The 25,576-nt window shown below is 58.1% G+C and overlaps 12 protein-coding genes across 12 annotated transcripts; 9 read left to right on the top strand and 3 right to left on the bottom strand.

Annotated features, from left to right (window-relative positions):
* Positions 1-1,084: 1,084 nt before the first annotated feature.
* ACA1_385650 (leucine rich repeat domain containing protein) lies at positions 1,085-5,677 on the bottom strand (the record flags this gene model as incomplete). Its single annotated transcript, XM_004347120.1, has 14 exons — positions 1,085-2,285; positions 2,372-2,499; positions 2,604-2,809; positions 2,889-2,963; positions 3,110-3,244; positions 3,360-3,470; positions 3,582-3,797; positions 3,869-3,976; positions 4,053-4,215; positions 4,376-4,587; positions 4,679-4,719; positions 4,796-4,914; positions 5,161-5,381; positions 5,566-5,677. The coding sequence occupies 14 exons, from the start codon at positions 5,675-5,677 to the stop codon at positions 1,085-1,087; spliced, it is 3,048 nt and encodes a 1,015-aa protein (XP_004347170.1).
* Positions 5,678-6,079: 402 nt separating this feature from the next.
* Positions 6,080-7,804, bottom strand: ACA1_385640 (uncharacterized protein; the record flags this gene model as incomplete). Its single annotated transcript, XM_004347119.1, has 7 exons — positions 6,080-6,214; positions 6,332-6,436; positions 6,597-6,699; positions 6,801-6,886; positions 7,008-7,095; positions 7,204-7,286; positions 7,460-7,804. The coding sequence occupies 7 exons, from the start codon at positions 7,802-7,804 to the stop codon at positions 6,080-6,082; spliced, it is 945 nt and encodes a 314-aa protein (XP_004347169.1).
* A 512-nt stretch (positions 7,805-8,316) lies between these two features.
* On the top strand, positions 8,317-9,571 carry ACA1_385630 (uncharacterized protein; the record flags this gene model as incomplete). Its single annotated transcript, XM_004347118.1, has 3 exons — positions 8,317-9,023; positions 9,131-9,258; positions 9,336-9,571. The coding sequence occupies 3 exons, from the start codon at positions 8,317-8,319 to the stop codon at positions 9,569-9,571; spliced, it is 1,071 nt and encodes a 356-aa protein (XP_004347168.1).
* A 419-nt stretch (positions 9,572-9,990) lies between these two features.
* Positions 9,991-11,361, top strand: ACA1_385620 (uncharacterized protein; the record flags this gene model as incomplete). The annotated part of the gene is made up of 4 exons (XM_004347117.1): positions 9,991-10,685; positions 10,753-10,859; positions 10,932-11,028; positions 11,112-11,361. The coding sequence occupies 4 exons, from the start codon at positions 9,991-9,993 to the stop codon at positions 11,359-11,361; spliced, it is 1,149 nt and encodes a 382-aa protein (XP_004347167.1).
* A 127-nt stretch (positions 11,362-11,488) lies between these two features.
* Positions 11,489-12,852, bottom strand: ACA1_385610 (leucine rich repeat domain containing protein; the record flags this gene model as incomplete). The annotated part of the gene is made up of 5 exons (XM_004347116.1): positions 11,489-11,572; positions 11,655-11,757; positions 11,875-11,996; positions 12,069-12,651; positions 12,737-12,852. The coding sequence occupies 5 exons, from the start codon at positions 12,850-12,852 to the stop codon at positions 11,489-11,491; spliced, it is 1,008 nt and encodes a 335-aa protein (XP_004347166.1).
* A 396-nt stretch (positions 12,853-13,248) lies between these two features.
* On the top strand, positions 13,249-13,956 carry ACA1_385600 (uncharacterized protein; the record flags this gene model as incomplete). Its single annotated transcript, XM_004347115.1, has 3 exons — positions 13,249-13,484; positions 13,585-13,777; positions 13,855-13,956. The coding sequence occupies 3 exons, from the start codon at positions 13,249-13,251 to the stop codon at positions 13,954-13,956; spliced, it is 531 nt and encodes a 176-aa protein (XP_004347165.1).
* Positions 13,957-13,970: 14 nt separating this feature from the next.
* Positions 13,971-14,297, top strand: ACA1_385590 (uncharacterized protein; the record flags this gene model as incomplete). The annotated part of the gene is made up of 2 exons (XM_004347114.1): positions 13,971-14,184; positions 14,263-14,297. 2 exons carry the CDS (start codon positions 13,971-13,973, stop codon positions 14,295-14,297), a joined length of 249 nt encoding a protein of 82 aa, XP_004347164.1.
* Positions 14,298-14,314: 17 nt separating this feature from the next.
* Positions 14,315-15,024, top strand: ACA1_385580 (uncharacterized protein; the record flags this gene model as incomplete). Its single annotated transcript, XM_004347113.1, has 2 exons — positions 14,315-14,840; positions 14,954-15,024. 2 exons carry the CDS (start codon positions 14,315-14,317, stop codon positions 15,022-15,024), a joined length of 597 nt encoding a protein of 198 aa, XP_004347163.1.
* A 165-nt stretch (positions 15,025-15,189) lies between these two features.
* Positions 15,190-18,026, top strand: ACA1_385570 (tetratricopeptide repeat domain containing protein; the record flags this gene model as incomplete). The annotated part of the gene is made up of 13 exons (XM_004347112.1): positions 15,190-15,336; positions 15,485-15,541; positions 15,664-15,931; positions 16,077-16,220; positions 16,303-16,410; positions 16,488-16,587; positions 16,708-16,730; positions 16,825-16,904; positions 16,987-17,056; positions 17,137-17,258; positions 17,351-17,473; positions 17,592-17,720; positions 17,799-18,026. The coding sequence occupies 13 exons, from the start codon at positions 15,190-15,192 to the stop codon at positions 18,024-18,026; spliced, it is 1,599 nt and encodes a 532-aa protein (XP_004347162.1).
* A 476-nt stretch (positions 18,027-18,502) lies between these two features.
* ACA1_385560 (uncharacterized protein) lies at positions 18,503-20,222 on the top strand (the record flags this gene model as incomplete). The annotated part of the gene is made up of 4 exons (XM_004347111.1): positions 18,503-18,529; positions 18,582-19,179; positions 19,268-19,342; positions 19,438-20,222. The coding sequence occupies 4 exons, from the start codon at positions 18,503-18,505 to the stop codon at positions 20,220-20,222; spliced, it is 1,485 nt and encodes a 494-aa protein (XP_004347161.1).
* A 478-nt stretch (positions 20,223-20,700) lies between these two features.
* Positions 20,701-22,044, top strand: ACA1_385550 (uncharacterized protein; the record flags this gene model as incomplete). Its single annotated transcript, XM_004347110.1, has 1 exon — positions 20,701-22,044. One exon carries the CDS (start codon positions 20,701-20,703, stop codon positions 22,042-22,044), a length of 1,344 nt encoding a protein of 447 aa, XP_004347160.1.
* Positions 22,045-22,535: 491 nt separating this feature from the next.
* On the top strand, positions 22,536-25,273 carry ACA1_385540 (protein kinase domain containing protein; the record flags this gene model as incomplete). The annotated part of the gene is made up of 9 exons (XM_004347109.1): positions 22,536-22,589; positions 22,706-22,890; positions 23,035-23,207; positions 23,301-23,557; positions 23,683-23,846; positions 23,960-24,195; positions 24,279-24,397; positions 24,504-24,643; positions 24,757-25,273. 9 exons carry the CDS (start codon positions 22,536-22,538, stop codon positions 25,271-25,273), a joined length of 1,845 nt encoding a protein of 614 aa, XP_004347159.1.
* Between the last annotated feature and the right edge of the window lie 303 nt (positions 25,274-25,576).

Here is a 25,576-nt window from a genome sequence, read left to right as displayed (position 1 = left end):
ACATTGCAAAGAGGGGATTGGCATGAGTCATCAACACGTACTCCGCCTTCTGCGTTGCGTGACCTGGTGGCGATAGATGACTTGGTCTTGGGCGTTGATCACGCTGATTGCCAGGCGGTGCAGGGTGGGTTTGTGCGTCTCCATCGGGTTCAGGCACACGAGTCGGCCCCAATTGATGTCGCACACGAAGAAGGCCACCCGACCGTCATCGTTGGCTCGGCCGCCGTTGACTTGACGCTGGGCGAGGAGTGTCCACGGCCAGTAGTAGTCGGGCCGCCGTCGAATCCGTGCAGCGTCACCGACGGCTGGACGGCGTCGACGTGCGCCCGGGAGATGAGCAGCCGCAGTTGCGTGCCGGTCGGGTGCTCGGGAGCATCATGCAGCTCGCACAGGACCTCTCCGACACAGGTGCTGCTGGTGATCACCGGTGGCGGCGACTCAAGTGGTGTCTGCATTAACCACGCCGGCACAGACGATGAAGACGAAGACAAAGATGAAGATGACGAAGTGGCCGAGCCGGATGAGTAGCCGAAGAGTGAATCGATCGCTGTGGCCTCGAAGCCGTCGTGGAGGTGCACCGTGGGAGTCGGAGCTTGGTCAGTGGCCACGTTCTTCTCCGCTGGGGCGTGTTCTTCCAGTCGCGGTTTTTTCTTTGGTTCGTGTATCTTGGCGTGGCTGATGAGGGCCTGGGCTGATCCGATAACCCTCTTACACACGGCGCAGATTACTGGCTTCGTTACCCGCTTGGTCCGCGGCCGCTTCTCACCTCCAGCATACTTTTGGGTGGAAAGGTTAATTAAAAAAAAGGTGTGGCCTCACCTGTGAGCGCTCTCTGAGCGTTGTGGGGGGTGGATACCTTTTCTTCTCTTTGCATCCGTGGGTGACAGAGAAAGTGAGGCGCTGGGTCCAATTTGATACTTCTTTGTTGCCACTTCGACCAAAAAGCAATTTGAATAATAACTGCTGACGTGGCTCCCCACCGACTGAGTTGTCCTTGGTGACGTCTGGAGCCATGTTGAAATCTAAAGCCCTGTCATAATACTGTGCCTCTTCTTGCCCCAGAAACATGTTGTATTGCTCCCTTTCACTTCTGCTCATTATCCGCCGTCTTCTTTTGTTGCTGCTTGTGCCCTTTCTTCTTTTTCTTCTTGCCGCTTGCATTCTCCTCCTCGCTGTTCTCGTTCCTCTTCCTCTCTGCAACATCCTCTTCATCGTTTGGTGTCGTGGTTTCGACGTCTGCGGTCGAGGGCTCCTTCGCCTTGGGGCTCTTCTTTGCCTTCTTCTCCGTCACTTTGTTGGCATGACCTTCACTTTGTGTCGTCTCGTCGCTCTGCTTTCCTTCGCTAATCGCAGCCTCTTCGTTTTGTTTCTTCTTCTTGTCTTCTCCTTCCTCGTTCTTAGTCTTCGTTTTCTTTGTTGTCGCCTTCGTCACTTCGGCTGGTTCCTCGCTTTTGGCTTCGCTCTTTGCCTCGTCTTCCCTGGCCTTGTTCTTCTTCGACTTCTTCTCCTTTCCCTTTGTCTCCACCGCCGCCGTCTCTGCCACCTCTTCGCTTTCGTTTTCGTTCTTCTTCGCTTTCTTCTTTTTCTCTTTCTTCTCGCTTTTCGCTTTTTGCTCGCTGCTCGCCGCGTCTCTCTCGCCGCGGTTGAACCGTTCGACCCGCTCCACCAGGCGCTTGGCCGCCTCCCGGTCCTTGCTCCGCCGGCCGTCCGCCACCGGCACCGAGAGCCGCGCGAGCCGGAGGCCCGCCCGGACCACCTTGTCGAGCAGCTCGTCGTAGACGCACAGCGGGATCGCATTGTCGTCGCACCCGAGCTCGACCAGCTTCGGGTGGGCCTCGACCACACGCACCAGCTCCCGCGCGGCCTCCTCGCCCGCCTCGTTTCCGTCGACCTCGAGCCGCTCGAGCCCCGGCGCCGCTGCATCGGCGCATGCCAGGCATTCCAGAGCCGCGCCCAGCGCCGGCCCGAATCGGAGAGGCGTTGTAGTCGCTGCTGACGTCACCGACACCGCCGCGGCGTCTTTCTTCTTCAGCGTGCTGCCGCGGCTTGTCGCCGAGTCGGCCGCGCTGCCGCGTTTGAGCGTGCCGCGCGAGTGTTCGCCGGGCAACGACGACGAAGTCGACGAGGCCAGAGCGGCGGCGGAGTGGTGGCGGCCGGGCGGCCGGGCGGCGCCGCGGAGGGTGAAGGATCGGAGGGACGGGCCGGCCTTGGACAGGAACTGGTGGATGGCGGTCGCCGTCTTCTCGCGCTCGTCGCCCTTGCTCTTCGTCACATTGTACGACACACTGCGAACCGCACACACCACCGCACACCACCGCACACACTCCATTGGTTAGAGTGGGTGCTGGGCTGGGTGAAGAGGGGCACGAACCTGAGCGAAGTGAGCTGGAGGTCGGGCGTGAGGGCCGTCAGAGCGGCGAAGAGCTCCTGCATGCCCGCGTCCTGCAGATCGCAGTCGTCCAGGACCAGTCCGCCCAGCCTGTTGACTCCGCCGATCACCTGTGCGTGTGCGGTCGTGCGTGTGCGGTGGCGTGTGTGCGGTTACGATGACGCACTGAATGGAACGAAGAAAATGAAGAGAAAGAGAGAAAGAGAGAGCTTACCAGCTGGGAGATGAGTGGAGCGATGTCGGGCCGGAGCGCGGGGTTGCCGCTGAGGTCGAGGTCGACCGGCTCGGTGAGGTCGTTGTTGTTGTGGAGGGCCGTCAGGAACTTGGCCACCTTGGGCGCCGTGATCCCCGTGTACGAGATGTCCAGGTGGCGCAGCGTCGTCGTGAAGAGCCCCAGCGACACCAGGTCCTCGGCTTGCTCTGTTCGCGTGCGTGAAAAATAAAAATAAATAAATAAGCAATAAAGCAATAAATCCACAATAGCCCGGCTGTGAGTTACCTTCTGTGATTGGGTTGTGGGAGACGTTGAGGCGTCGCACGCCGCATCCCTTGTTCTTGACGTACTTGCAGATTTCTGGGTGGCGTGTGTGTGTGCGTCGTGCGTTGTGTGTCGTGTGTCGTGTGTCGTGTGTCGTGTGTCGTGTGTCGTGTGTCGTGTGTCGTGTGTCGTATCATTTGAGTAAGATGCAACGTGAGAGAGAGAAAACAAGGAGAACGTACCGGCAATGTCGAGGGCGCAGTTGGCGAGGTTGATCTCATAGAGACACGAACCGGAGGAGATCACGTGATTGAGCGAAGTCGTGCCCTCGAGACCCAGCATGTTGTGAGAGAGGTTGAGGTATCGCAGATTGGCGCCTATCACCCCCCCCCCACATCATCGAGACGGCTGTGAGTGACCATGTCATTGACACAAAAGCGAAAGCGAAAGCGAGCGAATAAAGAAAGAAAGAAAGAAAGAAAGAAACGGTACCCGTGGCAAAGATGAGTGCCTCGGAGAGATAGGCGATGCCCTTGTGGGTGATGGCGCAGTTGGAGAAGTCCACATGCGAGATGTGGTTCCCAATGATCTTCAAAATTTCACCTGCAAACACGACATACACATTACACAATAAGTTGTTAGTGCTCAAGAAAGAACGAAGAGCGAAGAACTAAAACGAAAACGAAAAGCGAAGGGCGAAGAGAGGGGAGGAACCCAAGTGCTTCCAGGCCTTTTCGTCGAGCTTGGTGCCGGCGAGAGAGAAGTACTCGAGTTCGAGTTCGCCCAACGCGGGCGGGGCCAGGGTCGAATACGACACCGACGATCCAAGCGAGGAGCGCGGCGATACCACCGACGAGGCCACCACGGACGACGACGGCAGCGACGACCGCCGCTTCTTCAAGCACTCACTCAGCTTCTTGAAGAACGACTCTGTGTATCATGACGGTATTGTTGTGTGTCAGCAAACACGAATCAGATTTAGGTCCGAGCAAGAAATTTACCTCCGAGGGGAAGAGACGAGAGGGTGAGATGGGTGAGCGACGACGTGTGGGAGAGTAGCTCGACGATCTGCGTTTCGAGCGTCTTGCTCCACGGCTCCGTCAGCGCTCCTTCCACTAACCGAGCAGCTCGGAGTCAGTTTTAGCTCCGATTAACGCCTGATTTGGTTTGCAGGCCGCAACGTACCACGCGGGCTGCGGGGCAGCTTGGGGATGGACTCGTCGCCCATGCCGGGCGGAAGGAGCTCCTTGGCCGCCATGATGAGACTGCCGTCCGCGCTCGCCACCGAGTAGTCCGTCAAACTCACGTGCTTGAAATGCCGATTGAAATACAGCGCTTTGCACAGTGCCTATAGTGTGTCGCATTTTGGTTGTGTGCGTGTGCGTGTGCGTGCGTGTGCGTGTGCGTGTGCGTGTGCGTGTGCGTGTGCGTGTGCGTGTGCGTGTGCGTGTGCGGACAGTTAGATCAATGGATTGATGTGATGGGAGATAATGGTGGCGGGCGCGAACCTTGAAGTGAATGGCGTTCTGGAGGGGCGGATTGTCGAGCACATGACTCTTGTCGGCGAACTTCTTTTGCAGGTAGCGCTGGAACTCGGGCAGGAATTGAATGGAGGCCGCCGCGTCCTTCGTCTCCGGGCTGCTCTTCACATCGCGGATGCCGTAGTAGTTGCACCACGCGCAGAAGATGTGCCAAAAATTGTCAAAACTGCCGGCACGCCCTGCGTGTTGTTGAGAAAAACAATATCAGAAACATATAAATGAATTAAGAACATATTAATCATATGATGTCTAGGAAACATTGAGGTGTACCGACGATGCGCTCGACTTCGTGTGGAGCAGGGTCGATGAGGCTGTGTATGCGTGTGTTGCGTGAGTGACGGTCCAGAAAAAAACAGAAAAAAGACAAAGGGTGAAAGCTGGTGGTACATTTTTTGGTCGACGTTGACGATGAGCTGCTGCGTGAAGTGTTCGGGGAAGTCGGGATGGAGACCTCGGTAGATTCCCTCGATCACCCGAACGATCTGACCCACCTCCTGGCTGTTGAACTGTAGCATAGGGTAGCGCACGTTCAATGCAACATAGAGTGAGAAAATGCGAGACGGCATCGCAGGCCTCACACCAGGCACGCCGCACAGAACGAACAGAACGAACCAGAATGTTGAAGCTGTGGAAACGGATGTCAAGCTAATGCACACATTCGAGAATCGAGTTAGCTGCATTCTTACATGAGACGCGTGTGCAGTGGTGCGTGTGCGGTCGTGAGTGTGCGTGTGCATGTGCGTGTGCGATACCTGGTCGGGCTTGCCGGCGTGTAGTTCGTAGAGTTCGTAGTAGTGGCCGCATCGCTGGAGCCCCTTCTTGCCGAAGGTGCCCATCTTGAAGGAGAAGATGTGGAACGGCCCCAGCACGAGCAGACGCTTTTGGACCTTGCCCTTGGGGTTGATCTTCTTCACCCAGGTCGAGTACACGATCTCGTAGTCGCCATAGCTGCTCAGCGTCTCGTACACAAACTCTGCACATTCATTCACCGCACACCGTTGGAGCGGTCAATAAATCATTGAGTGATTTTTTAAATAAATAATCAAAATAAGAAGAAGAACGAGGAGAGAGATGAAATAAAAGATGAAGGTGAGTTGAAAAGAAATAAATTAAAAAGAAGTTAAAAAAAGAAATGGCAAAGAACGAAAGCGACGGACCGAGCTCCTTGGCCTTGAGGCCGACGGAGGCGACACTGTTGCGTTGGGAGACCCGTCTGCCCGCCGCGGAAGACGACGAAGAGAAAGAATAGGTGGCCTCTGTTGCCGCCATCCTTGCCGTTCGCTACACTCGTGATTAATCGAATCACTCTCTGGTCGTCTCAAGCGATTTGTTGTTTCTTCCAATTTCGTTGATTTGGTGCCTTCCTTTTCTCGCAATCCAGGCGAATTAGATTACAGCCACCACGAGATGTCGGCGAGTGCGAGTGCAGACGAGAGAGAGAGGAAGATGAAGGCACTACACCAACGGCCAAGCGAAGGTTCGATACCTCCGAAAGACCAACGGGCAAATAGAGCACTTTAATTCGACCAATTGAGTGGTTTGACATGGAAAAATAATTTAGATACTTGATCTATCAACACTACCATAAGGCGTAAATTTTGTCCGAGAGGGTGTGCCACATCATTTAGGGGGCTCTCACCCCGAAGAGGGCGAGAGATCTCTTCCCGGGACCTAGGCCTTGCTTGGGCCTGGGCTCACTCCCTTGGTGGCCGTTGGCTTCGTTGGCTTCTTCTTGAGCTTGAAGAGATGTGTCTTCTTCAAGTGGTTCGGGTTCATCTGAACCGCGTCCACCGGCTTGCACTTGATCTAGAGACAGACAGACAGACAGAGACACACCAATCATCGCCACAATCAACCCGTGAGACGCTGTGCGTGGCTGCTGCGGATTGTAGGGATGTCGGTGTGTGTGTGCTGTCTGCGTACCTCTTCCGATGTAAAGTGCTTGCCGATCATCTTGAAGAACTGCTTGTCATTCTTTCGTCGCTTCTGCCACGAGAGGTACACTACCGTCTCCGGCGAGCAAATATCCTGTGCATGTGTGCGTGTGCGTGTGCGTGTGCGTGTGCGTGTGCGTGTGCGTGTGCGTGTGCGTGTGCGTGTGCGTGTGCAAACGAGCATCAGCACAGCAACCAGAAGAATTGCGAGAAAGTTGTGGTTGGTGGTCGGTGACATGCCCCTGTGAACGTACATTCAGGGTCTGTGCGAGGGGCGCAAAGAGGTGTTCCCAATACACCACGTCGCTGGCCACCACCACGTCGATCGGTCTCGCGATGTGCTCGTGCTCCTCTCCCCTAGAGCGTACGTCAAGACCAGGCAGGAGTAGTAGTAGTAGCAGTATTAGAGGTGGTGTTGGACTCAAGGTGAGATCACGATTCCACTGGGCACCACCTACCAAGCCAGCGGCGCAGCGTCACAGCACTCAGGCGAGGGCAGCAGGTGGGCGTTGGCTTCGACGTTCCACTTCATGAGCGGCAACACCTGTCGTCGTCGTCGCCGCCGCCGTTAAGCGATGGATGGATGCCATCGTGAGTGTTGAGTGTTGAGAGACTAGCGAGACGGTGGTGCGGTGCGCATAGGGAGAGGTCTGGGCGACACGTACGTCGGGCAGGTCGGTGAGCACCACGCGAGCGCCCTTGGAGGCCAGGAAGATGCCCGGGATGCCCGTGCCAGCGCCCAGCTCCACCACCCTTGTTGGTGCGTACGCAGGCACCAAACAAACAAACAAACAAACAAAGCGTGGGCCAGTGAGGAGCAGCCGACCGCGAGTGTGGAGGGCTGTGGGGTGGTTACGGTACCGCTTGCCTGCCCACCAGTTCTCGCCGCCGGCGGTTGGCGGGAACGCCTCGCTCGAGTTGAAGTAGTCCGTCAACACCAGGCTCTGGTGAAATAAAAGGGCAATTTAGAAATACTTATTTTGCAAATGATATAATATTATAATATGATTTAATAATATTAAATAGTCTAAAGAATTCAATAGTGAATTGTGTAAATATATGATTTAATAAATAAATATTCTTGAAAAATGGATTGGTAGAGGTGGAGGCGACGTACGGCGTGCCAGACTTGATGAGCAATGCCCAGACGGGGCTGCTGCTTTATGCTGATCTTCAGGCCCGAAATCATGTACTCCGTCACTACGAACTCGTCTTCATCTTGTTCCACTTCTTGATTTGACGAATCGGCAAGGGCAAGACTGCTGCTTTCTGCAAGCTTGTCGCTTCTTCGGTGAGGCGGCTCTGCATCGCCCTCATCTTCAGACGATGACGAGTAGACGGGCGCGCCGAGCAGGGCGCCCCACGCAATGTCTTCATCTTCGCTCCATTCGTCCAGATTGCAGCCCTGGTCCGGCTGCCACAACCTCGCATTCTCACCCGCCACCCTTTGTTGAATCTCCATCTGTCGTACGAGATCTCGGCAACCTTGCGGGCAAGGTTGAGTGCAGGATTCGAGTTTTTGGTTCTCAAGAACGGAAAACAAAACGCAATTCTTCAAAAGAGAAAAACAAAAAGAGAGAAAAAAAATAAAAAATAAAAAGCAGAAAAGAAATGGAAATTAAAATCGGGCTGGTTGGAACAACAGCGCGGCTGTCAAGGACTGTCATCAGGTACATTTTGCTGACTTGCGCGAGCTGTTGATGACGAAGAAGAGAGAAGCTGATTGCCGCAGGGGCAACCCGATGTCATCGACCGATGACAAGCGCGCGGTTGTCGAGAAAGAGAGAACTGATCGCCACAATGTCGGCGTGCAACTGTGGGGTTTTCGTCTACACCCGGCCGACCTGGCGACCTGGCCCACAACCTGGCACAACCCTCCAACGCCTTAAATACCGTTGTACAGTGTGAGTTTTCAAAACACAACATCACCAACACCATCAGCATCAACAACATCAACATCAACGATCACTGCTAATGTCGCGTAGGCGGAGAGACGAGGGAGAGGACTACGGTCACGAAGAGGAGGAAGAGGAGGAAGAGTACGGCGGCCGTGGCGGCGGCGGGTCGCGTCGCGGTTTCGCGGCGATGCCCAGGGAGAAGGTGCGCGCCATCGCAGCCAAGGGCGGCCGCGCCTCGGGCCGTAGGCGAAGCGAGGAAAGCGAAGAAGAAGAAGGAGGCGAAGAGGAGGATCGCGGCGGCCGGTACGGCGGCGGATCGCGTCGTGGCTTCGCGGCGATGCCCAGGGAAAGGGTGCGTGCGATCGCGGCCAAGGGCGGCCGCGAGTCGGGCAGGCGCCGACGCGAGGAAAGCGAAGAGGAAGAAGGCCGAGGCCGCGAAGAAGAAGAAGAAAGCGAAGAGGGCGAAGAGGAGGAAGAGCGCGGCTACGGCAGGAGAGGAGGCGGCGGTCGCCGTGGCTTCGCGGCGATGCCCAAGGAGAGGGTGCGTGCGATTGCGGCCAAGGGCGGCCGTGCGTCGGGCAGGCGCCGAAGCGAGGAGAGCGAAGAAGAAGAGGGAGGAGAGGAGGAGCGCGGCTATGGCGGCTACGGCAGAGGCGGCGGTCGTCGCGGCTTTGCGGCGATGCCCAAAGAGAAGGTGCGCGCCATCGCGGCCAAGGGCGGCCGCGTGTCCGGTAAGCGGCGACGCGAGGAGAGCGAAGAGGAGGAGGAAGGCGGCTACGGCAGGTACGTGCCCAACTGTCGACCGACCGATTGTCAGCCGTCGCGTACACGTGACCTGTGTGTCGTGTCGTGTGTGTCATGTGTCGCGTGTGTGTCGTGTCGTGCGACAGGTACGAGGAGGAGGGAGGGAGGAGGACCCGGCGAAGGGGAGAAGACTACGGCTACGGCGAGGAGGAAGAAGAAGGAGAAGGCTACAGCGAGGAGGAAGAGGGCTATGGCCGCCGTGGCCGGGGCGCGGGTATGTGCTAAGAACTCACCGCACACACTCACAGCACACACTCACCGCACACGACACGACATGACACGCATGCACAGGATCGAAGAGAGGCTTTGCTGCGATGCCGAAGGAGAGGGTCAGAGAGATAGCGGCCAAGGGCGGGCGCCACTCACACGGCGGTGGCTTTGCGGCGATGCCCAAGGAACGCGTGCGCGAAATCGCGGCCAAGGGCGGGCGCCACTCGCACGGCGGTGGCTTCGCGGCGATGCCCAAGGAGCGCGTGCGCGAGATCGCGGCCAAGGGCGGACGCCACTCGCACGCCTACATCTACTGACACACGAGCGCGCAATACCGCACACGCACAGCCGCACACCTTTATGGAGTTCATTCATACGACCAACACATAGAGCGATGTGAGCTTCAACAAAAGAAATAAAGAGAGCTCACAAAATTTGGGTGAACGTGCACCTCTGGCGGTGGTCGGGCGAGAGGGCGAAAAATCGCCGCCTGGATTTCAGCCCTGAAAGACCAACCGCCTGACAGGCGCGTGCGGTTGGTGAGAAAGAGAGAACTGATCGCCGCAATGTCGCCGTAGGGCTGTGGGGTTTTCGTCCACACCCGGCCGACCTGGCGACCTGGCCCACAACCGTCCAACGCACCTAAGCAAAACTATAAATATCGCGATCAGCCTATGAGTTTTTTTCAAAACCACCACAACTTTCTTCAACATCAGCAGTCGTACCGTGAGCAGCAATGTCGCGTAGGCGGAGAGACGAGGGAGAGGACTACGGCAACGAAGGGGAGGAAGAGGAGGAGGAGTACGGTGGTCGTAGGGGTGGCGGCGGCGGCGGATCGCGTCGGGGCTTCGCGGCGATGCCCAAGGAGAAGGTGCGTGCGATCGCGGCCAAGGGCGGCCGCGAGTCGGGCAGGCGCCGACGAGAGGAAAGCGAAGAGGAGGAAGAAGGCCGAGGCCGCGAAGAAGAAGAAGAAGGCGAAGAAGAGGAAGAGCGCGGCTATGGCGGCTACGGCAGAGGCGGCGGTCGCCGCGGCTTCGCGGCGATGCCCAAGGAGAGGGTGCGTGCGATTGCGGCCAAGGGCGGCCGTGCGTCGGGCAGGCGCCGAAGCGAGGAGAGCGAAGAAGAAGAGGGAGGAGAGGAGGAATACGGCGGCTACGGCCACGGTGGCACAGGCGGCGGCCGTCGCGGCTTTGCGGCGATGCCCCGGGAGAAGGTGCGCGCCATCGCGGCCAAGGGCGGCCGCGCCTCGGGCAAGCGTCGGCGCGAGGAGAGCGAGGAGGAGGAAGGCGGCAGGAGGAGAACCCGAGGACGTAGGGAAGAGGAGGAGGAAGAAGAAGGCGAAGGCTACGGCGAAGAGGAAGAGGGCGGCTACGGCCGACGCGGCCGTGTGCGTGACACCTACGCCACCGGCCCTTCGCAGACCGTGAGGCGGTACCGCTCGCACCTGCACCTGCGCTCATGCGCCGGTCAATCGTCTGATGTGACACGTGTAACACAGGATGTACGAGCGGGGCGAGAGAAAGCAGCAGCACTCGCTGAGAGAGGAGGACCAGGGCGTCGGGTACCTGGAGTCGCTCGAGGACCGCATGGGCTACTTCGGCAAGGGTACCTTGGACGCCTGCACTCGCCACACACACACGACACACACACACTCATCGCACGACACGACACGCACAGGAGCGCGCAAGGGCTTCGCCGCGATGCCGAGGGAGAGGGTCAGAGAGATCGCGGCCAAGGGCGGCCGTCACTCGCACGGCTTCAAGCGCAAGGCCAGGTGCGTCCCATGGAACTGCGCGCGCGCGTGTGTGTGCGTGCGTGCGTGTGGCTGCGGGGCTGACCCGGGACTTGTCTGCGCAGGTACGCTGAGGGGGGCATGGAGGAGGTGCCCGCGGGCGAGGAGCAGCGGGGCGGGTACTACCGGGTCGGCTTCGCGGCGATGCCCAGGGAGCGCGTGCGCGAGATCGCCCGGAAGGGCGGGCGCCACTCGCACGGCTACGGCGAGGAGGAAGGCGGGGACGAGTACCAGCTGGGCGAGGAGGACCGCGAGCACTACCCCATGCTCACGTCCTCGGGCGCTCGGAGCAGGCGAGCCGGCCATGCTTACTGACACACACACACACACGCACCAGCACACCCACCCACCCACCCACACCGCACACGCACATGCAAACGATGCAAGATTCGGGAACAAAGGAAGGAGCTTAACAGAAATGGTGAGTACACGACGTGGTCTCTTAGGGCAGTTGACCGCTGCTGGGCGGTGAAGTCTCGGATTGGCGGCACTGGGCCTCCCAGCGCATCAGCTGCTCGACGAAGCCCTTGTGTGCCAATAACCGAAGATAAAGTAGTAATGGTTGAGTACTTATCTTGATGCACTTCCAAGGGGGTGAGCGGAAGTACTCGGTTGGGCGAGACGACGGATCGAACTCGGCGCAGCCGCTCGAGCGCCACGTGGAACGAGATGCCGAGTCGCTGCATCATGTAGGCCAGCACCACAGTCGCGCTGCGCGAGATACCCGCCGCACTGGGGTGGCGACGATGATGACGGTTGTAAGTGAGGGGTGTGAAGTGTGTTGAAATGTTGATGACGAGTCATGCCTCACTGGTGTGATAAACGCACCAGTGAACTAGCACGCCGCCCTGGGCCATTCCCTCCTCGATGAAGGCGCAGCACTCCGGCAGCAGTTCGAGCAGGTTCGTGTCCTCGTCGTCATCAATCGCAACCACCTTGTACGTGAACGCCTGGGGACCAAATAGAGAAAAGTGAGAATTGTGTGTGCGTGTGCGGTGGCGCGTGTGTGCGGTTGCGAGAACCTCGGGATAGGGCGGAGGTTCGCTCTGCAGGGCCATGAGCACGTGCGTGATGTTGTGATGCTCCAGCGAGGCCCGGTTGGCACCCACGGTCATGTCGCCGATGAACAGGTTCGCCAGGGCGCGCTGCGGTATCGACGTGAAGATCTGCGCGCCGGTCGACACATACGAGAACTCGGCGGCCGGGTCGAGGAAGGGCAGCGACACGAGGCCCGGGTTGTCGGTGAGGTCCAGGTGGTGCAGGCCCGGCAGCACGCGCTCGCCAAAGTCGTCGGGCAGCGACGTCAGCCGATTGCCGGCCAGGCGGAGTACCCTGAGCGAGCCGCCGCCGCCGAGCGAGGCCGTGAAGCCCGGCGGGAGGCACTCGATCTGGTTCTGATTGCACGAGAGCGAGGCCAGGCTCGCGCCGAGCGCAACGGTGATGGAGGCCGGCAGGCGTGCGAGCCGGTTGTTGCTCAGCGAGAGTGTGGCGAGCGCGGACATGCCGGCGAAGAGGTCGTCGTCGAGGTGCGTCAGGTCGTTGGAGCCCAGATTGAGCGTGGTGAGCGACGTGAGGCATTTGAAGTCCGACGGCAGCCGTGCGAGCCTGCGCGGCGACAACTGAGACATTGCGTGTGTGCGTGTGGCATGTGCAGTGTGCGAGCGTCGCGCGAGGAAAGGGTGGGCCGTACGCATTGCCGCGGAGGTCGAGGCAGACGAGGCCGCGCAGGGCGGGACTACTGCAGAGGCCCTCGTCGATGCTAGTCAGCTGGTTGCAGGACAGGTCCAAGTGGGTCAGGAGCGGCATTGGTGGCCCTGGCCAGGCTGCAGGCCCGCCCAGTGGGGGTTGTTGTGAAGGCTCTGCACGTTCATCTTCGGCTCCCCGTAAAGAAGATGAAGATGGCGACGATTGGAGTAAATAGGCGAGTACGTCGTCGGGCAGGCTGGCGAGACGCTTCCAAGACAGATCGATCGCGGTGCCGTCCGCGCTCAGCCAGCTCCCGCCGGGCCTCGGCGCAAAGAGCGCATCGAACATGCGAGCACACCTTTGCCTGCCCCTTTCCTCTACGCTGTGCCACTCGTGCCCTTCATCCACCAGCACCTCTTCAACATCCTCCTCGGCTCTTCCGTTGGTGTCGTCTTGCATTGTCTCAAATGTGCGCAAAGCAAAGAAAAGAAGACTCTGATCATTCGTCACAAAAAGATGTCGCTGTCCAATGCAGCACGCAAGCTCAAGGAGCTGAATGAGAGGGGAAGCGTGTACAAGCAACTCACGCGAGATGAAGTGGCTTTGCTGACCCCAGAGCTGTCCCCGGCCATCATGATGCGAAAGCTCATCGCGAAGCACGGCCACGCCGAGGTGTTCAGGCGCCACGGACCCACCGCACGCCGCCTCGAACCTGTGGATCCTTGCCCACGAATCTTGCGAGCGAGGACGAGGTATCTTCTCATTTCGTGCATGAGATGAATCGGCGTGCCCGAGAGATGACGAGATTGTATCAATTTACTTCACCGTCATGGTGTGGTCCTGCATAACCAGGGGTGGAGTCGATGCGACGCTTCTTCCAGGCGGTGCTGCTGGACATGGAAAACGCCTGCCCGCTCAAGTTCCCGGACCCTGCCGAAGGCCCGTACACCGGGCCTTCGAGTTGGCCAAGGAGGAGCTCCACCGGCCCAGCGCCGGCCTTGCACGAAACCAGTTCGCCTACGCCTATTTCTCACTCTCTGTGCAGGTATAACATAGAAGCTGTAGTGGTGGGTTAGTGCACGTGGAAAGAACTCACACCACTCATCATTGTCTTCTTCCCAGACGTCCGTGCTGCTGGGCCATTACCTCTTCACGAAGGGCGGCAGAGCCCAGGGCAGCACGGAGCAGATCATCGCCGCTCGGACGGCGGCATCGAGCAGTTGAACGTGATCCGACAGATGAACCCCGCCGGCCCGCCTACGCTGCCGCCGGAGTACGACGTGTGGCTCTACGAGGCCATCGAGGGCGAAGACGTCCCCGGGCTCGACAGGCCGGCCGCCAAGCCGCGCCACTACGCCACCGCGTTCGACGACAGAGTGCTTGTGTTCCTCATGTTCCGCAAGGCCATCTCCACAATGCGCCAAGGTCGACAAGAAGCCTATCCTCAAGGAGGTATGTTGTACTTATCAATCATACACGCACCCACACTCGCACGCACGACCGCACACGACACACGCACGACCCACACAGCGAGCGTTAACTTTGTCCCGATCGTCGATAGGTGATGGCCATGGGCGAGAAGATGACGCGCCTGGTGCCCAACAGTCACATGGGGTGGCACTGCCGCGGCTGGGCCGCCGAGGAGTACGGAGCCATGGCCAAGGGCGCCGTCAAGGCCACCGCCGACGACGACAAGGAGCATAAGGTGACGTTCCTCTACCGCTACATCGACTGCATCCGGCGCGGGCACTTCCGGATGGGCGACATGCGCAAGCTCTACATGGAGGCGCGCCAGCTCGAGAAGGACATTCGCCCGCTGGGCCTGCGCCACCACTCGGAGGAGAAGGCGACGGTGAAGCACCTCATGAAGTCCACCCCGGCCAGCGAGGACCACCGCGTGTGCAAGAAGGGCCTCGTCAACGTCTCCTACTCGTCCGAGGAGGAGTACCAGCGCAAGGTGGCCGCGATGGAGCTCGAGGCGCAGCTCCGAGGCCGGGATCTGATCCTGCACAAGGACATGCCCAGGGGAGTAGAGGAGTTCGTCTCACCGGGTGCGTTCTACAAGGTGCTCCGCTGCAGCCGGTGCAAGACCGCCAAGAACGTTTGTGGTTCGTGTCGTGTTGTGTTGCGGTGTCGTGTGTCGTGTGTCGTGTGTCGTGTGTCGTGTATCCTTTCATGCGATCTGACATGATTGTTGTGGTGAGCAGCTATTGTTCGGCAGCGTGCCAAAAGCAGAACTGGCCCACGCACAAGAAGAACTGCAAGGCGCCCGCGAAGCCAGCTGCGCCCTGAAGCGCTTGCTCTCGGAGAGCACAAAGAAACAAGAACACAACAAACTTTTCTCCCCCTTTCCTCCTCTGCACAAACACACTTCTTTAGTTTTGCGTGTGGCCGCTCCTACACGGCAGACAGTTTCGTTTTCCTGATTGATACACAAACTCGTTTACTAGCGGCGAGATGGAAGACGAGGTGAACGAGATTCTGCAGGAGGTGGTGAAGATTCTGTGGAATGCCGACTATGCCAAGGCCGACGAGCTCCTTGCGCCGCACAAAGACAACCACCCGGCCGTGGCCACCATGTACGCTCAATCCATGTGGCTGCGGGTACACCCTCCACTTTTTCCATTATTATTGGATTTTGTATATTTTAAAATATACGCACAAAATGTCAAAAAATAAGTCTATAATTTGATTTATTGTTTCCAGGTTTGAGTTTATTTTGGCATTAAATAATACATTAATGTGGGCGCAGGCGGTGGTAACTGAGACAGCAGAGGAGTCCAAGGAAGCGTTCGAACGAATGGAAGCCGTACGTGTGCTTGCACTCTCTCTACTTGGAGAGCTCCAGCAGTCGCGACCACTCACGCCGCCTCTTTCCTCGTTCGGATCTGGGTGCACGCACAGGTGCACCGTCTGTCGCACGCCACACAGGACCGATTGAACAAGATCAAGAAGAACAAGGGCAACAAGGGCGGCAGCGAGCAGGAGGACCTCACCGAGGCACCACGCACCAGCCTCTCTCTCTGGTGCAGTATCATCATTCCTCACTACTTGCTTTTTACCACAAAAAACGTTCAACAGGAGCAAATGCTGGCGCTCCTGCTGTGGAGCAAGCTCTCGCTCGCCGAGGTCACGCTGTTCGAATCCATCCTCAAGTTCAAAATGCAGAAGCAGGTCAAGGGTGAGGCTTATGCGCATTGTGTGCGTGTCGTGTGTGTGTGTCGTGTGTGTGTGTGTGTCGTGTGTCGTGTGTATGTGTGTGTATTGTGTTGTGTTGTGTGTTGTCATCATGTGCCGTCGTGTTGTCATGGTGTATTCTTTGATTGATTGTGAGACCTGGTCAGGCGCGTATAATTTTAGGAAGAGTTGGAAGCACTATGAGGAGTGCGTGGAGCTCATCAAGACGCTCTCCGAGAAGTCGCCCTACTTCACCAACCTGGCCTGCTCCCTCAACGTGGGCATCGGCTTCTTCCACTTCTTCATCTCCGGTACGTCCCCAGCTCAGCTCTCAGCGAGTCGTCGTCGTCGTAGGCCCCACAGTCAACCGCTGCTCACCTGGGTGCTGTTCAGTGGTGCCGCGACAGTTTCTCTGGCTGGTGGAGGCCATTGGGTTCAAGGCCGACCGCGACCTGGCCCTCAAGGAACTCCAGCTCGCCAGCGAAAGCGAAGGATTCCAGAGTGCGTGCATTCCCTCTCGTGGTTTCGTGTGTTGCCAGCGTCAGGGAATGAAGACTCGCTGACTCATTGCGAAAAAGGCTCGCTTGCGTTCTTCCTGTTGGTCACGATCCGAACATTCTTCTTCGAGGAACTGGAGGCCGGCAGAGACATGTTCAACCTGCTCATGGAGCAGTATCCGTACGTCGCCGGCCTTCTTCCTTACCTTGGTCTATTAGTTGGCCATAGTAACTTGTGGTGGATATTGTAATGCAACAGTGACTCGCCGATGTTCAAGTATGTAGGCGGATATGTATGCAGAATGCAAGCCAAGTTGGACGAAGGTATGCAATGCATGCGAGTGCGAAATATATATAGAGTGATATATACATCAGCTGTTTACTCACCGCACACGCCTTCCTATTCAATTCGATTCAGCCAAGGAACTGTTTCTCGCGGCCAAGGAGAAGTTCATCGCCACCAACAACAAGCAACTCGAACTCTTCTGCGTTAGCGAGGTACTCAGCCCTCCACCGCATGGCAGCCATGCTGATGGTCGTCAATGCACCTACAACACGAAACGCCGCTCACAACACACAGATCGCGACTCTCGAGTATCTGAACCTCAACTTCGCCGAAGCCGTCCAGGGCTTTGAACAATTCCTCACCCGTACGCAACACCACTGTGTTGTGGTGCTATATCGTATGATGGTGGTGATGATTGGCGCCTGGCTAACTCTCCGAGCGCAGTGTCGACGGTGCCCGGGTTGAAGGCGCTCTGCTACTACCAGTCGGGCATCTGCTACTCGTTCCTCTTCCACGAGGACAAGGCCAAGGAATGCATGACGCAGGCCCTCAAATACGTCCGCAAGGTACAGCCACACGACACGACACGACCAACGACACACACCACACACACACACACACACGACTCACGCGTGCACGTACTGGCGGAACTGAGCAGGGTTACGCACACGACGAGTTCGCCAAGCAGCGGGCGAAGAAATTTTTGACCAAGGGCGGTGTGTCGGACTTCGAGCGCAAGTTCATCCGAGCACGCATCCTTCATGAGGGGAGACAGTTTCAGGTGCATTGTTGCCACACGCACCACACACACACACAAACACGCACACACACACGCACACCCACGCACACACACACGCACACGAGGATCAACACGCCTGAATGTTGGTTTGTGCATGCAGCTGTCCTTGGAGATGGCCGAACAGGCCGAGGCTGTGGCGGTGACTGATGAAGACAGAGCGTGTGTGGCGTTCATGCGGGGCGATGCCCTTCGAGAGCTCAAGCGAGACGAAGCCGAACAAGCCTTCATGGTCTCTTCCTCCTCCGCTTCGTGTCGTGCTGTGCTGTGTGTCGTGCGCGTGTCGTCATGCTGAAAGGGGGGCTTGCAGGTGGTACTGAACACGCCGACCAAGTCGATATCCAAGTACGAGCAGTACGTGCTGCCCTGGAGCCTGAGCGGCATGGCCGAGCTCAAGCTGGAGCAAAACGACCACAAGGCCGCGCTCGACCTGTACAAGCGGGCCAAGAAGTACTCCGGCTACGATTACGAGACCTGGGTGGCCTGGCGGATCAAGCGCGGCATGGATCGGCTCCGAGTCCGCGACACGACCCACTGAAGTATGAGAATCCCCCACCCTCTCTACGCACACGCAACGACCAATATTCAAGGGCCAATATTTCCCACTACGGCGATTTGCGCGAGTCTACTGCGGGCGTGTGGCAAATACGCAGGCGATTGGAGGAAAAGCCCTCAGTTACCTTTTCTACGCCTGTGTCACAAAAAAAGGAAAAAGGCACCGAACGGAAATAGACAGAACAGTCTCAGTTATTTTGAAGTAAAGATGAGGGACCGGACGACGCTGCTTGATGTAAGTCGGCGACAATTTTTCCTTCTGCTTCGGCCTCTACGACGGCTCGCCCAATTCTCCAACTCCAACTCCAAATCTCTCAAATCCGCCTACTCCTCTACTTCATCATCTTCCCGCCCTGCCTGGGGAAAGATTCCATTTTTCTTTTTATTCACAGCCGCGCTGGTGTGCGCCACCCTCCTCTCGCCCGCAACAGCTACGACGTACACGTGTCTAGACGGCTCATGGACCGCGGGCAGCACGGACACGTCGTTGCCCTTTCGATGCTACAAACGAATCGCTGGAAGTTGGCGTTGGAGCCAGGGGGCCACGGCCTGCGCCAACGCGGCTTCAGGGGCCACCCTAGCCGAGTTCCAGTCGCAGAGCGAATTCGACGTGGCTTATAACTTGTGCACGCCCCGTGTGGTGACCATCCCCGACTGGTGCTGGACCGGCGTCTACACCGACCCGGGTCCTAACAACCGCACCTGCTGTTGGAAGTTCGGCAACGACGGCGACCCGACCTGGCTGCGCAGCAACGGAAGCCAGGTCTGGGCCTCTTCGGAGCCCAACAACGCCTCGGGAGAGCAGTACTGCGCGGCCCTCGGCTACTTGACCGGCGGCATGGACGACACCGAGTGCGCCAACCAGATGGGTGTGATGTGCTCCCTGCTCGCCGTGGCGGTCAGCCCGTCACCCTCGAACTCGCCTACGCCCTCGCCCTCGGCCAGTCAATCACCCTCCACCTCCACAACCGCCAGCCCGTCCCCCTCAGCCAGCCTCACGCCGTCGGCCTCCCCCACCGCCAGCCCGTCGCCGTCGAACGTGCCGGTGCTGACCGTGGTGCAGAACGTGACCGCCGTCATCGACAACGAGCTGCCCACTATCAGCATCTCTGCTCCCACCACCACCACCGCAGGAGGTACGTCAACCGTGCACTAACTTCGTATTCGTCTTCCCCCTTCTTCTTCTTCTTCTTCTTCACGCTGACAACAATATCTGGGTACCAGAGGAGAGCACGGTCGGCGTGACGTCGTCGTTCCAGAATGTACAAGTGGGATCCAATACCCCTGCCACCTTGGAAGGTAAGACAAAAATATGTTACAATGTAGTGTGCCTGCAGTGACTGGTTGGCCTGGTTAATTATACATAACTTTGGTGTGAACGCGCAACTGTGCAGCGTCGGATGTGACTGTCACGGTGGAGGACAGGCCGGCCTCGACCGACCCGGAGTCGACCGCCACCGTGCCGACCCACATCTACAGGTCGGTGCTGCCGGACACGACCACCACCTTCGAGCAGAGCTTCGCCTTCCACAACCATTCAGCCCAGGGCCAGTTCGCACAGATTGGCTTCACCATCGGCTCCAGCACGCTCAAGTGGTCCATCAACGTCACGGGGGCCTCGAGCGAGCAGCTCACCGTGCGCTACCGCCTCGCCACACTGGGTTCCTCGGCCGCGGACGCCATCGACAGCTCGCAGCCGGTCATCGTCCGACGAAGCCTCCCGCGGGCCAACATGACCACCTATTACTTCACCCTGCTCTCCACGTCATCATCGCCTTCTTCTACATCGTCATCATCGCGCGTAACGGCCAAGGTGGAGGTCTTTGACGTGGCCCTGGTCGACAGTCTCACCGTGCCGCTGGTGGGTCACAGCGTGGTGCTCGTCAACGCCTCGGCCGCCCAGCCCGAGTACGTGCTCGAGCTCACCTTCCCGGCCTTCGCCCACTCGCTCTTCTATGACCCGTCGATCAGCATGGGCGTGCTGCTCAACACCCGCGAGAAGTCCAGCTCGAGTGACGACAACTCTCTGGTGATCGCCGTGGCCGTCGCGGTACCGGTGGCCCTCCTCATCGTGGTCATCGCCGCCTCAGCCGCCACCGTCTGGACCAAGGTCCACCGGACCCGCCTTCGCGAGCGAGTGCGGCAGCAAACCCTGGCGTTCAACATGACCACATTGTAGACACTACCAACATAAATTCCTCAAATTCAGGTGTCCGTTTCGCATTCTTAACCTCGTTGCACCAGGGGTTAGATTCTGGCCAACAACGGATTTCCTTTTCGTGTGCAGGTTAGCAGCCATTGTCAGAGTCCCATTGGGCTGCACAAGCGCTATTTGCCCATTGATCAAAAGCTGCCATTTAATAGTGGAATTCCATTGGTTGCGCACTCCGCCGTCCTTGATTGGGGCCAGCCATCCACTTGGAGAATTCTCAACTGAGTTGTGATATTGGCTCGTTGGCTCACTTGTTGGAGGATCACTGACCCATTGGTCGGCACAGTGACAGCCGTGACGTGTTGGCCATTGGGCCGTCCACTGGGCGAATAGCGCTTAGCCATTTAACACCCCTCAAACCATGTCTCGTTGCCCCATTGGCCGCTTAAAAAGCCCCCCACGCCCCCCCCCCTCATTGCTGCTTTCACTCACCACAACACACACCATGGCAAGACTGGTCGTGGCCTTGATCGCGGTTCTCTTTGCCCTCGTCGTCCTCCTGTCGGCCGCTCCTGCCGCTAAGGCCCAGACCTACCAGCAGGCCTCCTACAACGCCGCGGCGGCCCTCGAAGCCGACCTCGACGCCCGGTTCGCCCAGGTGCTCGCCGCCATCAACGCCCTCCAGCTCTCCTGCCAGGGCCAGGCCAGCGCCACCCCCTCCCCCTCCCGTGCCGCCGCCGCCCCCAGCACCACCCCCTCGCCTTCCCGTGCCGCCGCCCCCTCGGCCTCCCGGTCGCCCGCCGCGCCCAGCCCCTCGCGCACCCCGTCGGCGGCCCCGGCGACCGGCCTGCGCTCGGTCACGGTGGGTCCGGGCCAGACCTTCACCGAGCCGGCCGACGCCATCGCCTCGCTGGCCTCCGGGTTCAACATGACGGTCCTGGCGGGCACCTACTACAAGCCCTTCGACATCCCCAACACCCTGCGCGGATGGACCATCAACGGCGCCGGCGGCGGTCTCACGATCTTTGACGGCCAGGGCGGCGTCGGCGCAGGCCACCGCCTGGCCTGGGGCAAGGGCTTCGTCCACGCCCAGAGCCCCGGCACCCTGAGCAACATCGTCTTCCGGAACGCGGGCGGCGCCGACGGCAGCGGCGACGGCGAGGCCGCGGTCTACGCCGAGCTCTTCACCTCGGCCGGCACCCTTACCATCAACCGGTGCCTGTTCCAGAACAACGAGAACGGCATCTTCGTGCCGGCCACGGGCAGCGGCAACCCGGGCGCCGGCATCGCGGTGGTGGTGACCAACAGCGACTTTATCGCCAACGGTCAGTCGCAGGACGGTCAGTCCCACGACCTCTACGTGCAGGGCGACTCCTACACCGAGTCCAACTGCAACCACTATGGCAACCCCTACGGCAACAACATCAAGGTGCGATCGCCGGTGCTCTCGGTCACGGGCGGCTACCACGCCAACACGGCCGGGTCGCGCTGGATCGACTTCCCCAACGGCGGCACGGCCACCGTCACCGGCGGCACCTTCACCATTCCCTCCACGTCAGGCGGCGGCAACATCATCGGCTACGCCGAAGAGAACCAGAACAACGGTGTCACGGGCGGCATGGCCTTTGGCGGCAACGCCAAGCTCTACGTGGGCCGCTACAACTCGCAGATCATGGTGGCGACCGGCGGCACCGTCTCGTTCGCCTCGACCGTGTCTCTCACGTGGACCAGCTCCGGCGCCTCCATCTCCGTGACCAACGGCGGTTCGGTGACCGGCATCGCGCTGGCCCCGGGAAGCAGCACCATCGGCTCCGAGCCCGCCGTCCCGGCCCGCGTCAGCGGCAACTAAAGCCACAATTGGCTATTTTAAGGTTGAAAGGTAATAAAATCAGAATAAATAGGGACGCCAGGCGATCAGAATGGAGGTGCCAAGGGAGACCAGCGCTTGCGACCGAGCGCCTGGCTATTCCGCTTGGCCAATCCTCTGATTTGTTTGAACTTTGCGTTCCTGTCGACCGATTAGAAACCTCTTTCCTTTTGGCGATCGCAAGGACACCGTTGGGCGGCGACCGGTCCTGCGCGCCACAAAATTCCATTTCTCTTTCTCAAACACACGCTACACTCGAGAGAGAACACGCCTGGCGCGCATCGGTTCACCATCTTGCCTGCCCCCCTTGACGTTCGCTGTCACTGCCGGGCGAATAGAGGCGAGATTGAATCAATTGATAGAGAGCTGGGGCGTAAATTGATTCAAAACAAAAAAAAACCAACTTAGTTACTGCTACGTTGCTGGGCAGTTCATAGGCGAAGATGAAGAGTGGACATCAATTGGCGGGCGAGATGACGGAGGATCTCAGGAGGATTGAGGCAAAACGACGTGGCATCGTGCAGTGGGTATGTTCCTACTTTTCCCACTCTCATAATGCAACAAGATTAATCAATTACGCTTACAAGTGATGATATGTTCTCGATTCTCGTTTACTGATTCTTATGTTCGAACTACCAAACAGGAACCAGGCCAGACTCTGATCAAGGCATCAGAGCTCTCCTATGACAGAGAAATCGCACGCGGCAACTACGGTACGGTGTACAAGGGCAGATGCCGCGGCTTTCCCGTCGCCATCAAGCTGCTCCACAACCAGCACCTCATCGAGCCCAAAATCGAGGAATTGAAGCGCGAAGTAGAGATTATGAGGTGCACTTCATGCCTCCTTTTTTTATCATTCATTTCTTTTGGCCTTCTTTTGCTTTGCTTCAAAGCCCCCGGTTTCTGTGTTTGTGTTATTCCCGCCCAGAGGCACCATGTGCTCACATTGCTGTGTGGTAACTGATGTTTCAGTTCACTGCGGCATCCGTGCATTCTGCTGTTCATGGGCGTATGCACGGAGAAGGACAACCTGGCAGTCGTCATGGAGTACGTGGACGGCCGCGACCTGGAGAGCATTGTACACGACAAGGACGTGGTCATGACCACTGCACAGCAGCTCTTGATCGCCAAAGGAATTGCCCAAGGTGCTTTCCCAACACCACACACACACACACAACACACAACACAGGGCCGCCACAGCGATTCTCACAGCCGTGCGCTGCGGCGTAAATGCGCAGGAATGAATTGGTTGCACTGCCTGAAGCCGGAGCCCATCATTCACCGCGACCTCAAGCCACCAAACGTGTTGGTGACGAAGGACTTTGAGGTGCGGGTGTGCGACTTTGGTCTGTCGTGCGTCAAGGAGAAGTTCGACCCCAAGGCCCCGCCCAAGGACAAGGCCGTGGGCACGCCCGTGTGGATGAGTCCCGAGATCCTCTGCGGCCTCCCCGCCAGCGAGAAGTCCGACGTGTACGCCTTTGGACTCGTTCTCTGGGTACGCCAACCAAACTATTATTAACTTTTATATTATTTTAATTTAATTTATTTCAGAATGTTATTATTGGTACATAAATATTAATATTATATTCATTATATCGCTGCCGTGTGCTGTGACACCAGGAATTGTTTACGAGGAAAGAGCGGCCATTTGCGCATGTGACGTCGTTCTCCGAATTCTGCGACGACGTGATCGATCGAAATGTGCGACCCACCCTGCCCGACGAGGTGCCCAAGCACATCCGACGGCTTATCAAGGCCTGCTGGCATGGCGACATGGACAAGCGGTACACCTTTACACGCCTTAAACCTTGCCACCACCTCGACAGTACCTGGCTGGTGTTTGAGCGATCATCACTGATCTATAGCCTGCATGTTCGTTGAATTCTGTCACGCCCAGGCCAAGCTTCGAGCAGATATTGGAGAAGATCGACGAGCTGGTGGTCACGAACTCGATCAAGGACAAGGTGGCCCGGAATCTGTGGAAGATCCTCAAGGAAACGGAAACGGCTTCGCACTACCCGTTCTACGCCGAGTGGGACAACTTCATCGAGGTGCTCTGCGGCGCTCTCGGGCTGCCGCTGGATACGATACCACCTGAGAGCACCATCTACCAGTGTGCCAAGGCCATACTGGGTACCGCTTCCATCGCCAGCGTGTGTTGTGTTGTGTGCGGAGTGTTGCGTGTGTTCGTGTCTAAAGGCTCTGTTCACCATTAGCCGAGGAAGAACGGGACCTGACCTCGAGTGACGCCGCGAAGAAGTTCCTGGTCAGCTGCGAAAGCTTTGGCCGATTTGTAGATGTGTTCGGCCCGCTCAGAAGTGATATATTATCTAATGTACGTAACGCAGTACTTACTCGACACCCCAATACTCATGTGGGTGTGGGAGCGACTCGTGCTAACATTCAAACTGGTTTGGTGACGGCGTGCGCGTGTGCGACAGTTTGACGAGCTGTGCAGAACGGGTTGCTTCCACGGCTCGATTGACGCCAAGGAGGCCGAGCGACGATTGACCGGACAGCGAAGTGGTTGCTATCTCGTGCGACTCTCTTCCAAAGACAACTGCATCGCAATCACCAAGCGGTACGACACACACGACACACGTTCCACCGCTCGACACACACACACACACACACACACACACACACACACACACACACACGAGCTAAGATTCCCGTCCGCGGCGACCACGACAGGCACAAGCACGGGTTCAACCATCAGAGAGCGTTCCGGAACGAGAAGGGGTTCAACATCCAGATCGGCACCAAGTGCCACCTGTTCCCGTCGCTGCTGGCCTTCCTCAACTCCCCGCAGGCCCGGTCGAAGAAGGACGGCCTCTACCTCAAGTGCCCGTGCTTCACCGACTCCAAGTTTGCGCAGATCCACAAGAAGGGCGCCGAGGAGCGCGAGGTGAGCTACGTCGGCCTCGACTACATCCGCGAGGGCCTGCGAAACGCCAAGGTCTCATCCTCGTCCAACATCTACGGCAGCAGCACCAACAACAACAATGGCAACAGCGACAACCATCATCATCATCATCATCACGACGGCGGCGGGCATGCGCCAACGATCAGCAGCCACTCGGCGAGCAACAGCAACCTCGTCTCGCACTCGCCCATCTACGGGTCGGAGCCGCAGGTGGTGGTGGAGGAGGAGAAGATCAGGAAGAAGAAGAAGCGGCTCTCCTGGAGGAAGTCCAAGAACTACGAGTAAGGGGAGAACTTCATCGCCACAACCTTCATCAGCGTCATCATCATCTTCATCGACGACCTTCGTTCATCTAGTTCGGCGTGATGAAGAGAGCGAATCCCAACCGCCCACGAAGAAACGAAACCGCTTTTTCTTTGTTTTAATCGTCGCGGAATGTGAAATATTCATAGTAGATTGCTCCATCAATTCTTTCAATTCCTCAAAGTAATATATGTTAGTATATCTCCTGGCTGCACATAATCCCGCCCGAAGGCAACCGCAACACACAACGCCAAGCCACCCAGCAAAGAGCGAAGCCATCGCGGG

The sequence above is a fragment of the Acanthamoeba castellanii genome, assembly GCF_000313135.1.
Source record: "Acanthamoeba castellanii str. Neff unplaced genomic scaffold scf7180000084730, whole genome shotgun sequence".
NCBI classification, from domain to species: domain Eukaryota; phylum Discosea; order Longamoebia; family Acanthamoebidae; genus Acanthamoeba; species Acanthamoeba castellanii.
This window is presented reverse-complemented; position numbering and strand designations above follow the sequence as displayed.